The sequence below is a fragment of the Staurois parvus genome, unplaced genomic scaffold, assembly GCF_062004578.1.
Source record: "Staurois parvus isolate SC_StPar_1 unplaced genomic scaffold, SC_StPar_1.0 ptg000186l, whole genome shotgun sequence".
NCBI lineage: Eukaryota > Metazoa > Chordata > Amphibia > Anura > Ranidae > Staurois > Staurois parvus.
Window position 1 is genome coordinate 12,030,839 of NW_028317982.1, and position 17,568 is coordinate 12,048,406.

The 17,568-nt window shown below is 41.8% G+C and overlaps 1 protein-coding gene across 1 annotated transcript in view; it reads right to left on the bottom strand.

Annotated features, from left to right (window-relative positions):
- Positions 1-4,076: 4,076 nt before the first annotated feature.
- ADGRA3 (adhesion G protein-coupled receptor A3) overlaps positions 4,077-17,568 on the bottom strand; it is a 110,488-nt gene continuing 96,996 nt past the window's right edge. The window contains exons 17-19 of the mRNA XM_089677485.1: positions 15,135-15,280; positions 11,887-11,982; positions 4,077-5,658 (exon numbers count right to left, since the gene is read on the bottom strand). Of these exons, the coding sequence (XP_089533611.1) occupies positions 4,416-5,658; positions 11,887-11,982; positions 15,135-15,280 (1,485 nt within the window). The 3' untranslated portion in view covers positions 4,077-4,415. The remainder of the gene's footprint in view (positions 5,659-11,886; positions 11,983-15,134; positions 15,281-17,568) is intronic.

A 17,568-nucleotide genomic window follows, 5' to 3' on the forward strand; every position in this document is an offset into this window, starting at 1 on the left:
CCTTCAATGCAGCTTTATCATGGCACATCAGTTAAGAAAAATTACTTATTTGCAAAATTTTATAACAGAAATGAAAGAAGAAAAATGTTTTTCAAAATATTCAGTCTTTCTTTATTTTTTTAGCAAACTAAAAAGAAAATTAGAAAAATTTCATTAGGATAGTGTTGCATGACGGTGCAATTGTCATTCAAAGTGCGACAGCGCTGAAAGCTGAAAATTTCCCTGGGCAGGAAGGGGATGAAAGTGCCCGGTCCTGGAGTGGTTGCTCCATCAATGCAATCCCCTATGGGGGGGTGTTTGTCTGTACTAGGCGTAATTGCGCTACAGAGCTTGCCTTTATCAAGGAGTGGCAGAATATTACCACACTCCTATCAGAGAAAGGTTTCAATAGTTTGGTTATACAAAAAGGTTTAGATTGTGCCAAGAGGAGAAACAGAAAATAATTATTGACAGATATTCCAACGGGTAACAACAGAATCAAGGATTGAGTAGCACAGGAAGAACACCATTCACGTTTGCCACAACCTATTCCAGGGAATACCACCAGATAACAACAATAACAGAAAATTATTTACCAATTTTGTAAACTGACAGAAGTTTACACTGTTGTGCTGTTTTTCTGGATCTGGATCTACATCTGCATTGATTTTTTCTTTCCCTTCTCTTCCCATGGTCTTTCATGTACTCTTTTTTTCTCTACACCACCCTGTTCTTGTAAACCTACAGTTATTTAGTCATATTTGTTTATATTCATTATTTTTTATTATTTGTTTTCTTTGTGTTTTTGATTATGTGTGTGTTTCCAATAGTGGTTTTCACATGGGCTCTGCAAATTTCTTTATCAGCTGTGCCATCTTTGTAATTATCTGTTAATGAGGCAATTGCTAGGTGGAGTTTTTGCTTTTAGCCACTATTTTGTGCTTTTGTGTTGTAATAATAGTGATGAATAAAGTCGTGTAGGTTGAAACGTGTCAACTTTTCTGTATCATGATTTGTACACTGAAGATTTTTTAAGAGCAGCTACGGTGGTGCAAACCATTTTCATGGACTATTTTCTACAGCTGTGCGACTGCAGGTTGGGCACCCATAAACTCCTTTTTTATGCTTCTATGGAATGGATGGTAGCACTATGCCCTTTATCATAAGTTTCTGACATAAAACTGAACCTTGGGTTTACAAGTTGTGAAGCACAGTGGCAGTTCATTGAGTTTTCCTGTCAGTATCTGCTTGCCCTACATTCCGTACGGACAAGCAGATATACTGACAGGTCTGCAGGAGACCTGCATGGCACCAGCGATGTAATACTTTACAGGTTCCAGAAACAAAAAATAATAAACACACTTTACCTGCAAAAAATGTGCATTTATTATTTTTTGTTAAACGGTGAACTTCTCCTTTATACCTTCACTAATACCGCTGCCTACCAGAGGGTTGGATACAGGCATAGAAACATGTAGGCCAGACCAGGATAACCTCTCCTACTACCAGCATGCTTCAGATTTTTGGAAAAGCAGTCATGAAAGCATGATCATAAGCATAGAGAGGTGGGACATTTACCTCTCATTGGATTCCAAGAAAATGATTTTACTGTGAGTACTAAAATAATTTTTTTTCTCATCCACTGAGGAATGCAGTAAGTCTTAAACGCTTGTGACATCTTAAAGCAGTTCAACTGAGTGGTCAAACAGGCTAAACAACAGAAAACTGGAGACTGCAAGTAGCTAAATGAGCCATCCAAAGGATCTTCTTCAGCATCACAATGCAAAACCAGAAAGGGTTCCTTACAAGACAAGGCCACCAGTTCAAACTCTTGTCTTGTGTAAGTGATGGCTACAAGGAACACCACCTTGTGGGTGAAAGTGGAGAGAGGAATGTCTCCAATGACTAAAGTGGAACTGCACTGCATCTGAGCACCTCAAACAAAAAATCAATCCATGTCTACATGCTTTATTTTGCTTAAAAACCACATTAAAAAAACTCCTAGCATTTCTTGCTGTGACCATCTTAAGTAAAGGCAGATGATTCATGTAGCATTTGCTTTCTGCAATCCATCTGCCCTTAGCTCAGGCATGCAGGCAGGTGGGTGTGCTTAGCTGACAAAATCCCTCCTCCCCTCCTGAAAACTCCTGGGTAGTATGACATCATTTTCCTAGGCCTGGAAACCAGAAAGTAACTGACAAAAAAAAAAAAAAAAAAGTTTATGAACGTATGACATCCTTTCCTATCTACCTACTAATGCTAACAGCATAAAGACTAAAAATAGTCAATGTTGTTTGAGAGAGTGAAATTCTGCTTTAAATGTCTTTTGAAGTGCAAGAGAACCAGATTCAGATTCCACAGAATCGTAGGGGAGCCACTTGGAAGACTCCTTGAATAAAGGTCTTAATCAAGAAAGCCAACAGTCTCTGAAATAAGACAAGAAAGAGCAGGAGCCTGGCCCTTGAGAGTGCTGAGAGCTAAATGCTGGTCCAGGCTAAGCTATGGAAAGCTGAAGAAATGTCCCTTGTTGCAATTTTTACCCTAGGAGATTCTCCAAGTGAACCATTCCTTCTACTTCCTGTACAGGAGGCCAGGAGTGTGTCCTGAATGGCAGATATATTTCCCTACTTTTTGGATTGAGGTCCCTTTAAGGGAGAGCTCAAGAGACATTGTTAGTGCTCAAGGGTTCTCACCAATGCAGGTTGAGGGGTTGCAGGGTAGTCTGCTAAGAGATAGAGGACTGATTTTCAGTACTCTCCAGAGTGGTAAGCCTCCATTAAGGACCCGGAATTCGGAGGTTCAGAGATACTTATGGGTGGGAAAGAACCTCCAAACCCTGATTACAGAGACAAATTCTGAAGAAATTAAGCCATATGCAAGGGAGTCTTGACAAACAGCAGGAAGGAAACAGCAGGTGTCTATGAGGTAGTGTGGAGTGGTTCACAGCTGTGAACAAGGGTGGACTCTCTGGAGACTAAGATGCAGGTTTTACTGAGCTCCTGCGGTTTGTCTTCTATCCTGAAACAAAGGGGAACCCTAAACTCTGGATTGGGACTGAGAGACTGGCGGTGAGCCTTGGTATGGTTTTCTTTGCACTAGAACTGTGAACTGTTTACTTTACTATTGTTGAAGAAAACTATGTGTTTGCCTATTGAGAGATCAATAAAGACTAATAATTTGAACAAGCGCCTTGCTGGTGATCTCAGGCCCTCAATATGACACTCCAATGATAGACATTGGTCTAGGTTTCTAGAAACACATAACTGAAACTCTGAAACAGAATGACACACTCAAGCATCTTTTTGTGAAATTTGGGATCCTCATTTTTCCCAGGACCTTGTCCAAAGACCAGTGAAATCAGCTTTGCTGAGCAAGGTGGGGGGCAGGGCATAAGGCAAGTCTGTTTCTGCTTCTCCTAAAAATATAAGGTCCACTTTAACAAAGAGAAAACAAAGCCACTGGTGCAAGCCGCTAAAACCAGTTATGCCATCCGTCTAAGGCAAGATGTAACCTGTCCAAAAACAAGCAGAAACTCCTCTCAAAATGAAGATGACAATGGAAATGGGCTTCAATCCTGCATTGGTGTGAAGGACTCCCAATGGTGATATATCCTTTTGTCGCCAGCAAAGCTGTTTAGGTCAAGCCGAGTTTTAGATTTTGAGGTAACCTACCACAGCTACTAATATAAGTGAAATGAATAGATTCCATGCTAAATAGGCAGTGGACAACATCTGCATTGAGTTTGTATGCCCACCCCCCCATTATTTGGGTGAGTTTCCTCCTACAATACAAAACCAAATCTGGCAAATTAGATTGCTTACTTCAAGAAAGATTTACACGCCTCTTAGAGATTCACTAGACTGAAAGAACTCTTGGAATATATACCATGATCTATGTAAAGAGCTACATGTAAATGCCACAAAAGCTTGAAAAAAAAAAAAAAAATCTTAAAACCCCCATAACTATAGGCAGTGCTGAAAAATATAAAACAGATTAATATAGAAGACTAACATTTGATATTTTTCCCCTCATATAAAGCTCAAATTGTTTACCCGTATATACAGTGCTCCACAGCAATAATGGTTTCACATCAAACATGACTGTGAAAAGGCCATTTATTACATGTTTAAATACAAATCTGTTAGGGAACAAGGCATTCAATATATGTCAAAAATACATACAAAACATTTTTTTCTTAAAAAAATACTTAAAAAATAATAAAAATCACTTGTGAAAACAAACAGTCGTTTACAAATAAATTCACTTGAAGTTAGAACAGTCTTCTTCCTTCATAGTTAGCGTTCTCCCAAAAAGTACAGTTGAAAATAATAAAAAAAAGGATTGTCTGTAAACAATAGCAGTTAGTGAGTCTTTAAAGGATTTATAAACTCATCCTGTCTCAGGCGACTGCCCACCAGAAATCCAGCATGGAAGTACTACACAGTAGTTTCATGTTTCCATAGTCCAGTCTTAACATTTCCATTACTGTCTGCATTTAATGGTGGCTCCTGCACCACTTCATCTTTAGCTGGCTCGTTTTCTACGGCCAGATTAAGACCGTATGATTTTTGCTGGCTTTCCAGTTCTACAGCTATGGGTTCCCTCAAAATGTCTTTTTTGTGGTTGCTGGAAACTGTCTTTTCCATATTTCTACTGTACCTAGGCAGTGTGCTGCCAGCATCACTACTATCTTGATGACACTGGTTAAAATGGCGCTCTCGATAAGCCAGATATGCTCTTCTGCTTCGCGAATGGCCTTCAGAGTAACTTGGTCGACTTCTTGGCGCCGTGTTTTGTACACTCCCATCAACACTTGTGGGGACATCATAGGCGTATTCCCTAAGAACAGTAAGTCTACTTGATCGATGACCTTTACTCCTGTTTTTGTGATGCCTAGATGGGTGACCATTAGAACGATACTGAACCTCCAAGGGTGCAACGTGCATTTTAATGTCATTGTCTATAGAGTGCTCAGTTAAGCTGGTGTCAAGCTGGGGTGCAGTGTTGACCGGCAATGAGTTTGTGTTACATTGGGCTGCAGCTGCTTGTATGTTAGTTAGTTTGCAACCTTGTGATGAATTTTTAACACTGGAAGCTGTCTTGTTGGTACATGAAGACTCGGCACTACTATTTGTGCACTTAGGAGGCTCGCCATTGGTGGCAGTGGAGTTGGATGGTGGAACGTTGACTTGTACAGAATACGTACTTCTTCCTGGGCAGAAAGTGTTTATTAAGGCTCTTCTCAAATCTTCTCTATTAATGCAGTGGTGTACCACTAAAAAGGCACCAAGGCTTAGACATGTGACCCCGAAAAAACAGCTGAAGACCAGATCCATTGGGTAATCCAAAGAGACTGCCAATGCACCAAATATCCAAAGAGATACATAGAGAAATAGAGTAAGGCTGACTCCAAGCAGTTGAGCTTGGAATGTCTGTTCATTCTCTAAGGCTGATGTGGATACTAAAGACACAGAGAGTGAATCTGGGTTGTTCCCCTCCCCGCTCTCGCTGGCTGCAAGACGCTGCTGTTCCTCTGTCTGTTCTTTTAATTCAAACACTCGGTCAGGGTGACGTTTGAGTTGAATGAATATGCTGAGGAAGTACATGCAATTTATAAAGACAATAAAGCTCGCTGGACCGTAGAAGGCTCCAAGGCTTGGTTCCCAAGCCATCCAACAACTGAAAATAATAAAACAAGTGCGTTAGAATTCCAAAGAGTAGGCAATGTGTAGCACAGTAAATCCTTTTTAGAAGAGAAGGTATTCACATATCTCATGCCATCACATCCAAACAATGATAGGATTATTTCTCATTTTAGGACATTTTTCAGTGCCAGGCAAATCATTCCTTTACACTCCAATGTCCAAATTCATGTTCAGAGCAAATATAGCCTATTATTGTAGAGCAAGTTAAAGTGCATACAGCGGTTTCAGGCTTGTTTTCCATTATCTGTGCAGAATATGGAAACCATAGCCTCTATGAAGTAGGGCTTGGGACACCACAAGACAGTAAACCATACAGGCTATGGTGAGAAGGAACTAAAGAAAAGTAAAAAACCTCCAACCAAATCAGCACATAGCACATTAGAGCCTACTTTAAAGGCTAAGTTCACCTTTTTTTCCCCCTAAATTGCCCCCCTATGTACCAATATACCATTAACCACCAGGAGTTTTCTGTCACATTTTGTTCACATGTAACAATCAGTTTTTTTGCTAGAAAATATCTTACAACCCCCAAACATTATATATTTTTTAATAGCAGAGGCTCTAGATCATAAATTTGTGGGTTTTACAAATTGCACGGTATTTGTGCAGCGGTTTTCAATCGCCTATTTTTGGGCAAAAAAACCCCAGTATTTTGAATTTTAATACGAAAAACACAATACATAACCCAATTTTTTTTTAAATATAAAAGATGATGTTACGTTCAGTAAAAAGATTCCCAACATGTCAGGCTAAAAATGGCGCACGCCCATGCAGCAGCGAGAAACAACATAAATTTTACTATCCATAGGTGACTGTTTAAAAGCCTTTACAGGTTACCACTTTAGATTTACAAAAGGAGGTCTGGTGTTGGGTTTACTGCCCATGATCTGATGTTCTCGGTGATACATCAAATGTGTGGGATGATCGCTGTTTGCGTGTGTGTGGGACCGACGCATGCATTCACCTTTGTGTACAAGCAAGGGGGGACAGGGGCACTTACATTTTTTTTTTTTTAAGATTATTAATTTTGTTTTATGTTTTTTTTTTTTTATTTTTTCACTGTTCCTATAATTTTTTTTCTTTTAGTCACTTTTTTTGCTGTCACAAGGAATGTAAACATCCCTTGTGACCACAATAGGCATGTGACAGGTTTGGAGGGATCTATAGGACCCCAAATCCCTCCTCTGCACTTAAACCATTCAAAAACACAGATCATGGAGTTTTGAATGCTTTTAATTTTTTTAAAAAATTGAGCTGTTAAGTTCTGAGTAAACAAGAAGTGATGTCAGGTCATCACTTCCAGTTTATTATAATGAAGAGTCGATCAAAATTGATCCCGGTCTTGTTTGCCTGTCTGTCCAGTGGGACAGAAGACCCCGAGAGAGCAGCGGAAGGAGGCAGACGTTCCCTCTTGCTGCTTTTAAAAGCAATTGAGTGGCTAACTAGCCATTCGGTTGCTTTTACAAGAGAGCCAACTGCCAGCTCTAATGAGGTCAGCCAGTGAACTGCTTCCTGTGTCTTGCTGGTTTTCATGTCCAAAATCTACATATCAGGAAGTCATGAAGTTTTCAATGGGACACACCAGGAGCTAAGGTAAGGCCTTGTTCTAAAAATCAAGAAAGCTTTTATTTTTGTGCAACAGAAGTACATTCAGTGTGGATTCACACACTAATTGATACAGTAGTTGTTCAGTGGTTCAGGTCAGGTTTACATTAGGTTTAGATCAGGTTCAGGTCAGGATTTTATCCCATTCGCAACTGATTACATGTGTGGTTTAGAAATGGTTCCCACAGAAGTCAATAGCCTGTTATCAGCACCTGAAGACGACCGCACTGCTCAGAAATCGGACAGGACCCTTTTTTTAATCCACACCTATGCCTTCCCTGTAACCTCTCTAACACCCCTTTTCCTCTCTCTGATCACAACTTTATCAGCTTCGTGCTCTCTCTGTCTCTTACCTCCCATGCCTCCAACCAACAAACAGTTACACGTAGAAACCTCCACCCCCTCAGCCCTTACCTTCTTCACTCTGCTACAAAGTGCCTTTATGATAAAATTGCGCCCCTGCCCAGACCTGCAAGCGAGAATGTCACCAGAACACTGAGGATCACCAATATGGGAACAAAAGTTTTAACGAACGAACACATAGTTACAGCAAGGCAACGTTTCGGAGTCTCACAGGCCCCCTTCATCAGGCATGTGACGTGGTCACATCTGCCTACAACAACCTACTGTTATCCTCCCTGGACGCACTTGCTACACGCAGAACCAGGCCTCGCCTGTCACAACCCTAGCAAACAGATGGCAGAAGTCTCAAGAGATGCAGCTGTGCTCTTGAGCGACTATGGTGTAAAACTAAATCCCTGCAAAACTTTATTCTCTACAAATCCACTCTTCTCAAATACAACTCCGGCCTCCACGCTGCTAAATAAACCTACTACAACACTCTCATCAAAACCCTCTCATCCAATCCTTGTCAACTCTTTTCTACCCTTAATTCCTTACTCCACCCCCCACTGCCTCCACCCACCAACTTACTTACTGCACAGGAGATTGCCAGTCATTTCAAGAAGAAGATTGACAATTTTTGATGAGATCTCCAGTATCAAGCTTCCTCCCCCAACCAACATACCAGGCCCAACACCACACTCAACACTCTCCTCCTTTGACCCTGTTACCACCGAGAAAGTTACCAAACTCTTTTCCAAGGCTCACTTCACCACCTGTTCCCTGATGATTATTGTAGCCTCCTTCCTACTCTATCCTAAACTCTCTAACCCACATCTTCAACCTCTCACTCTAAACGGGCACCTTTCCCTCCCCCCTCAAACATGCACTGGTTACCCCCATACTTAAAAAAACTCTCACTGGACCCCACCAGTTTTAATAACTTAAGACGCATCTCTCTGCTCCTGTTTGCCTCCAAGCTTCTCGAGCGCCTTGTTCACAACCGTATGAATTGCTACTGCACTGACAAGAACCTTCGCAATCCTCTACAGTCTGGCTTTCGCCCACAACATTCCGCTGAAACTGTCCTACTAAAACTTACTAATGACCTACTAACTAATAAAACCAATGGCCATTACTCCATACTCCTACTCTTAGACATTTCTGCTGCCTTTGACACAGTTGACCACCCGCTCCTCCTCAGTAAACTTCACTCCATTGGCCTCCGTGACTCTACTCTCTCCTGGTTCTCCTCTTACCTTTCTCAGTGCATGTTCAGCATCACATACAACAACTCACCTGATCCTCTTCCTGTTGGGGTGCCCCAAGGCTCTGTCCTTGGGCCCCTCCTTTTCTCTCTCTACACCTCCTCCCTGGGTCAATGGATAACCTCCCATGGCTTCAATACCATCTTTATGCTGATGACACCCAGATCTATCTCTCCACTCCCCAGCTCATCCCAGGGTGCTAGGTGTAATCCTAGACTCTGACCTCTCCTTCGGGTCCCACATCCAATCACTGTCTAAATCCTGCCTCAACTTCTGCAACATTTACAAAATCCGCCCCTTTCTGACCAATGATACCACAAAACAACTTATCTATGCCTTGGTTATATCCCGTTTTGATTACTGCAACTCCCTCCTCACTGGTCTACCATTACACAGGTTATCCCCTCTTTAGTCTATTATGAATGCTGCTGCTAGACTCATACACCTTACCAACCAATCAGCGACTGCTGCCCCTCTCTGCCGATCCCTTCACTGGCTTCCACTAACCCAACGTATAAAATTCAAAATACTAGCCACAACATAGAAAGCCATCGACAACATTGCCCCTAGCTACATCACCAATCTCATCCGCAGATATCATCCAAATCACCCTCTCTGCTCCTCCTAAGACATCTCGCTCTCTAGCTCCCTCATCACCTCCTCCAACGCTCGCCTCCAGGATTTCTCCAGAGTCTCTTCCATCCTCTGTAACTCCCTACCCCAGTATGTTCGGTCAGCCCGCACCCTGTCTGCCCTCCATCAGATCATCCCCTGCAGCTATCACCTTTTGTACCACCTTCCCCTACCATTAGTTTGTAAGCTCCATGAGCAGGGCTCTCCTATTCCTTCTGTACTGAAATGTATTGTAATTGTACTGGTCGCCCTTTATATTGTAAAGCGCTGTGCAAACTGTTGGTGCTGTATGGATCCTAGAGTACAAAAAATGGCCGCTGCCCCAGTCTATAACTGGCCTTCACAGCAAGGAGCACATGGAAGGGTGACACATGTCAAACTACAAAAGAGAAAAATTCCCAGCTCAGCTTGCCAACCAGCCTGCAAACAAATCGAATCAACCTGTCTAACAGTATGCGTTAAAAACAGTGTACATGCGTAAGCTACAGAGCCTTGTCACAGCAAATTTGTAGAGTTAGGAACTACAGAACATCGGGGTGCCGTGACGAGGCTCTGTAGCTTACGTATGTATTTGCAAATGTGTGCTAACTAAACCTCTGTTTTTAATGCATACTGTTAGACAGGTTAATTCAATTTGTTTGCAGGCTGATTAGCAAGCTGAGCTGGAATTTTTCTCTTTTGTTGTTTGACATGTGTCACCCTTCCATGTGCTCTTTTCTGTGAAGGCCAGTTATAGACTGGGGCAGCGGTCATTTTTTGTACTCGTACTAGGATCAATATAGCGTCAACAGTTTGCACAGCGTTTTACAATTTAAAGGGAGACAGTACAATTAAAATACATTTCAGTGGTACAAAAGGTGATAGCTGCAGGGGATGATCTGATGGAGGTGGCTCCAGTCTAGTTCTTAGGTGGAGGTGGGGTAGGCTTCCCTGAAAAGGTGAGTTTTCAAAGATCGCCTAAAGGCAGACAGGGTGGGGGCTGACCAGACATAATGGGGTAGGGAGTTCCAGAGGATGGGAGAGATTCTGGAAAAGTCCTGGAGGCGAGCATGGGAGGAGGTGATGAGGGAGATAGAGAGCAAGATGTCGTAGGAGGAGTGGAGTGGAGGATTTGGATGATATCTGCGAAAGAGATTGGTGATGTAGCTATGGGCAGTGTTGTGGATGGCTTTCTATGTTGTGGTTAGAATTTTGAATTTTATACATTGGGTTAGTGGAAGCCAGTGAAGGTAACAGCAGAGAAGGGCAGCAGTCGCTGATTGGTTGGTAAGATGTATAAGTCTAGCAGCAGCATTCATAATTGAAGAGGGGATAACCTGTGTAACGGTAGACCAGTGAGGAGGGAGTTGAAGTAATCAAGACGAGATATAACCAAGGCATGGATAAGTTAAAACCCTGTTTTTAACGCATACTGTTAGACAGGTTAATTTGGTTTTTTGCAGGCTGGTTGGCAAGCTGAGCTGGGAATTCTTTTCTTTTGTTATTTCACATGCGTGGACACTTTCATGTGCTCCTTGCTATGAAGGCCAGTTATAGGCTGGGGAAGCAGCCATTTTTTGTACTGTTGAATTGTTGGTGAGGGGGTGCACTGGACACCTTGGCTGCCATTGTGTTACATGCTGAGTGTCCAGAGTGCTCCTGTACCTTTAAGGAGGGGTGGGCTCCCTCAGGTCCACCTGCCCTTGGTCTATCCATTAAATTCATGTGCCTCTACTATGGGGGCTCTGATAGTTAGGAACTACAGAATATCGGGGTGCCGTGACGAGGCTCTGTAGCTTATGCATGTATTTGCAAATGTGTGCTAACTAAACCCGTTAACGCATACTGTTAGACATGTTAATTTGGTTTGTTTGCAGGCTGGTTGGCAAGCTGACCTGGGAATTTTTATTTCTTGTTGTTTGCTATATTGATCCAGTATAATAATAATAAATCCCAAAAATAAGATGAATATTCCTAATTTTAGGACAGTGTCATGCAAATCACCCCTTTATGACGTGTTCTAAAAGGCACTATGCACTAATTTGGTTGGAGCGTTTTTTGATTCCTTTAGGCCTTAATGGTATACTTGCTTACACAGCAGACAATACAAGACTCATTAGAGAGAGAGACAAGTAAAGCCATCATTTAGAAAGTTTACACATCAAAAATGCTTTCAAACAACATATGAAGTGACTCAAGACTTTACACTTTGGTTTTATGGATTTCTAACCATACAAAAGGCTCATAAATGTCACATACCCATCATCCTATAACCTGTATGACTAGTTCTATACAAAAGTAAATATTTCGTCCTTATGGTTAGAACTGAAAAGAAACCTGACATTTTGGGGCATAGAGATCCATGAGTTACTTACTATGGTGCATTGGACTGGCTCCCATAGTTTTTAATGTTGGCCGCTGCTGTTATCCCACAGACAATGATAGGAATGCCACCACCGATCAAATAAAACCTTGAGGAACAAAATGAAAAAAATAATTCATTGTTAACAAAATGACTTTAAAAATATTTACAGAAGTGTTTCCGTGATAGCTTCCTACTGCTGTTGAACTGCTGACTAATTTAGTGAAACTTCCTGCAAACATGACCCTTTCATTCATCACATTCATGAAATTACAACGGCAAACACATTGTTTTTGGAAAAAGGCCAAATGTTCAAGTTATAAAAAGAAAAAAGTAGTAAGACCTTGTGCTGCCACCTCGTGGACAATTATTACTACATATTTCTCAGGCATGTAGAAGGCATATGTGTTGGGGACAGCTTAGCCACTTTCCTGTTGTACTACAGACTGCCTTCATTATACGGAGCTAGTCAAGAAGGAACGAGTTTTTATAGGTGCAATTCAGTAGTCAGAGAATTTACTCTAGACCAGGGGTCTCCAAACTTTCTAAACACAGGACCAGTTTACTGTGTTTCAAACTCTAGGGGGGTACGGGGTGCAGGATATGGTCTGTGGGAGTATAAAATGTATTGGCATCAGTGGGAATAAACAATCTCCCATATTTGGTATTAGGGGAATTATTAGTGCCCCATCATTTGGTGTCAGTGGGAGGAATTGTGCTCCAACACTGGTGTCAGTGGGAGGAAGAGTGCCCCGTCACTGGTGTCAGTAAGAGAAAGAGTGCCCCACCTTTAGTGTCAGTGGGAGAAAGTGTGCCCCATCATTGGAGTCAGTGGGAGGAATAGTGCCCCATCATTGGTGTCAGTGAGAGGAAGAGTACCCCATCAATGGTGTCAGTGGGAGGAAGAGTACCCTATCATTGGTGTCAGTGGGAGGAAGAGTACCCCATCATTGGTGTCAGTGGGAGGAAGAGTTCCCTGTCATTGGTGTCAGCAAGAGCAAGAGTGCCCCATCTTTGGTGTCAGCAGGAGGAAAGGTGCTCCATCATTGGTGTCAGTGGAAGGAAGAGTACCCCATCATTGGTGTCAGCAAGAGGAAGAGTGTCCCATCTCTAGTGTGAGTGGGAGGAAGAGTACCCCATCATTGGTGTCAGTGCTTACCTGAGCCTCATCGCGATCCAGTGATGTGAACAACAGCCTCGGCTGTCCCGGGTCTCTGCCACCTCATTGGCTGAGACACCAAGTGGGAGCAATTGGCTTCCGCTACTGTCAATCACAACCAGTCAGCCAAAGAGGAGAGAGGGGGTGGAGCCAAGCCACGGATCCATATGTGAAAGGACACACAGAGCAGCGGGTGAGCCCCCATAGCAAGCTGCTTGCTGTGGGGGTACCCGACAGGAGTGAGGGAGCAGGAGAGCCTGCGGGGGACCTGAGAACAGGAGGATCCAGACTGCTCTGTGCAAAACCACTGTACACAGTATGCAAGTATAGCATATTTGTTAATTTTCATTAAAAAAAATGAACCTTTAGAATTTCTTCCAGTGCATGCCATTTCTGGCACTTTTTGTTCAAATGTAACAATCACTGCTAGAAAATTACTTAGGACTCCCAAGCATTATATACTTTTTTAAAGCAGAGGCCCTCGAGAATAAATTGGTGGGTTTTGAATTTTTTTTATATCCCACGGTAGTTCCCAATTTTATGGGAAAAAATACACTTTTTTAAATTGTATTGCAAAAAACACAATACTTAACCCATTTTTTGGTAAAATATAAAACATTATGTTACACTGAGTAAATAGCTACCAAACATGTCACACTTTAAAATTGTGCATGCCCGTGCAATAGCGGCAAACGGCATAAGTTTTACTATCCATAGATGACGCTTTAAAAGCCTTTACAGGTTACCACTTTAGATTTACAGAGGAGATCTGGTGCTAGAATTACTGCCGATGATCTGACGTTCATGGTGATATCTCACATGTGTAGGTTGATTGCTGTTTGTATGCGTACGTGCGGGACTGACACATGCGTTCACCTTTGTGTTCAAGCATGGGGAAACAGGGCACTTTAAATTTTTTTTAATTATTCATTTATTTAATTTTTTATATTTTTACACTGTTCCTTTATTTTTTTTGTCTTTTATTCACCTTTATTGCTGTCACAAATAATGTAAACATCCTTATGACATCTCCTAGATTGTAAGCTCGAAAGAGCAGGGCCCTCGATCCCCTCATGTTTTGCATTGTATTGGTATTGTTCTGTCACATGTTCTGTTCCCCTCTGTAATGTACAGCGCTGAGCGAATTATTGGCGCTTTATAAATACTGTATAATAATAATAATAATAATGACAGCAATATGCACGTGACAGGTACTCTTTATGGAGAGATCTGGGGTCTATAAGACCCCAAATCCCTCCTCTGCACTTAAAAACATTCAAAAACACCAAGATCGGTGTTTCTGAATGCTTTTATTTGTTAAAAATGGCGCTGTTTACTTCCGAGTAAACCGGCAGTGATGTCAGGTCATTGCTTCTGGTTTACTGTAATGGAGAGCAGATCAAAGCCTATCCCGGCTTTGATCGGCTGTCCGGCCAATCAGCACATGCACCAGCTGGTCTCTTGGGTCTTCCGGTGGGACAGGAGTTGCCCAAGAGAGCGTCAGAAGGCAGCGGAAGGGAGGGGGCTGCTTCGATTGCTATTACAAGAGAGCCGACTGCCGACTCTAAAAAACGGTACTACTGCTGACTCTAAAAAACGGTACCAAGGTATAACTACTGAGGGTCCAGCAAAGCACCAGTATGTCGCTGGACGGAAATTGGCTAAAAGTAGATGCCAGCACTAAGGCAGTGAGAAGGTTTCCTTCATGCAGGGAATGAAGTAAATTTTGTCTATATGTTGTGCTTATACGTCTTACATAAGTACCTGAAATAAATGTCACTGTTCCATATTAAAAAGGTATTTTGGTCACATCCCTGACTTTTCAGCAGGTGATAAGGCTGCTGAACCATAATCCTGGTAAATTTTCTACATCGTGTCTTCTACTCTAATTTCCTTTGGCGTGGTGGAAAGAATCCCATTGTCCCAAGTATCAATTCTGTCACTATTATAACACGACACAATATAGTGAATATCTAGGAATCTGGCGACTACTGAAACAGGCTCTTGGACCCCATTCGGAGTCCTCATCCACAGGATGAAATCTTCTGTTCTAGGGCAGATAGCACGTTGAGGCCTTCTGGTTCACATTTTATGACACATACCTGAGCATTGGCCTAGGAGGAGGAGGCAGTTCATCTGGATCCTGACAGCGCTTGGCTTTCTTGGTGACCTGTTTATAAATGTTCCGACCTGTGACTCCTACCCAGAGCACTGTGGCCAGTGTGGAGTAATGGAGAAGAATACCAATCTACAAAATAAAGGATGCAATATATTTAAAGGCTAATTTGAAAATACAAAACTAAAAAACATTATTCATAGACCGCCGTAGAACTGAACTCATACACCCATAGCAATAAATACAATTCAAGCTTTTCTTGCTAGAAACATTGGATAATATGCATAAAAATATAAGCAATATTTATACACATTTTGAGAAGATACAGTCAGGTCCATAAATATTGGGACATCGACACAATTCTAACATTTTTGGCTCTATACACCACCACAATGGATTTGAAATGAAACGAACAAGATGAGCTTTAACTGCAGACTGTCAGCTTTAATTTGAGGGTATTTACATCCAAATCAGGTGAACGGTGTAGGAAGTACAACAGTTTGCATATGTGCCTCCCACTTATTAAGGAACCAAAAGTAATGGGACAGAATAATAATCATAAATCAAACTTTCACTTTTTAATACTTGGTTGCAAATCCTTTGCAGTCAATTACAGCCTGAAGTGTGGAACGCATAGACATCACCAGACGCTGGGTTTCATCCCTGGTGATGCTCTGCCAGGCCTCTACTGCAACTGTCTTCAGTTCCTGCTTGTTCTTGGAGCATTTTCCCTTCAGTTTTGTCTTCAGCAAGTGAAATGCATGCTCAATCGGATTCAGGTCAGGTGATTGACTTGGCCATTGCATAACATTCCACTTCTTTCCCTTAAAAAACTCTTTGGTTGCTTTTGCGGTATGCTTTGGGTCATTGTCCATCTGCACTGTGAAGCGGCGTCCAATGAGTTCTGAAGCATTTGGCTGAATATGAGCAGATAATATTGCCCGAAACACTTCAGAATTCATCCTGCTGCTTTTGTCAGCAGTCACATCATCAATAAATACAAGAGAACCAGTTCCATTGGCAGCCATACATGCCCACGCCATGACACTACCACCACCATGCTTCACTGATGAGGTGGTATGCTTAGGATCATGAGCAGTTCCTTTCCTTCTCCATACTCTCTCTTCCCATCACTCTGGTACAAGTTGATCTTGGTCTCATCTGTCCATAGGATGTTGTTCCAGAACTTTGAAGGCTTTTTTAGATGTCGTTTGGCAAACTCTAATCTGGCCTTCCTGTTTTTGAGGCTCACCAATGGTTTACATCTTGTGGTGAACCTTCTGTATTCACTCTGGTGAAGTCTTCTCTTGATTATTGACTTTGACACACATACACCTACCTCCTGGAGAGTGTTCTTGATCTGGCCAACTGTTGTGAAGGGTGTTTTCTTCACCAGGGAAAGAATTCTTCTGTCTTCCACCACAGTTGTTTTCTGTGGTCTTCCGGGTCTTTTGGTGTTGCTGAGCTCACCGGTGCATTCCTTCTTTTTAAGAATGTTCCAAACAGTTGTTTTGGCCACGCCTAATGTTTTTGCTATCTCTCTGATGGGTTTGTTTTGTTTTTTCAGCCTAATGATGGCTTGCTTCACTGATAGTGACAGCTCTTTGGATCTCATCTTGAGAGTTGACAGCAACAGATTCCAAATGCAAATAGCACACTTGAAATGAACTCTGGACCTTTTATCTGCTCATTGTAATTGGGATAATGAGGAAATAACACACACCTGGCCATGGAACGGCTGAGAAGCCAATTGTCCCATTACTTTTGGTCCCTTAATAAGTGGGAGGCACATATGCAAACTGTTGTAATTCCTACACCGTTCACCTGATTTGAATGTAAATACCCTCAAATTAAAGCTGACAGTCTGCAGTTATAGCACATCTTGTTTGTTTCATTTCAAATCCATTGTGGTGGTGTATAGAGCCAAAAATGTTAGAATTGTGTCGATGTCCCAATATTTATGGACCTGACTGTATGTTACAATATCAAACATCTATCAATACTGTGTAAGTGAACTTTTAACACACTAGCCTGTTTAATATGTACAGGTCATTAAAGCAAGTTTGTAATTGTTGCTGCTGATGTCTGAGACCTCATCCAAAATCCTTAATAGATAACAAATATTGCTTGTGAAAGATGTCTGCACTAACAGTAATTTCTGCAGACAGCATCCCAGAAAGCACCTCCAGCATTGTATTAGAAATTCATATCCCCATAATGCTATGATATCACAATCTGTCCATATTATAGGATAAGAAAATGTATTCATTTGCACTTGTACTTAACCCTTTAAAACCAATGCTTACTTAAAGAGATTGTAAAGCTTCAAAGTAAAAAAACAAACATGTTATACTTATGTTCTCTGTGAAATGGTTTTGCACAGAGCAGCCCTGAACCTCCTCTTCTTGGGTCCACTTCAG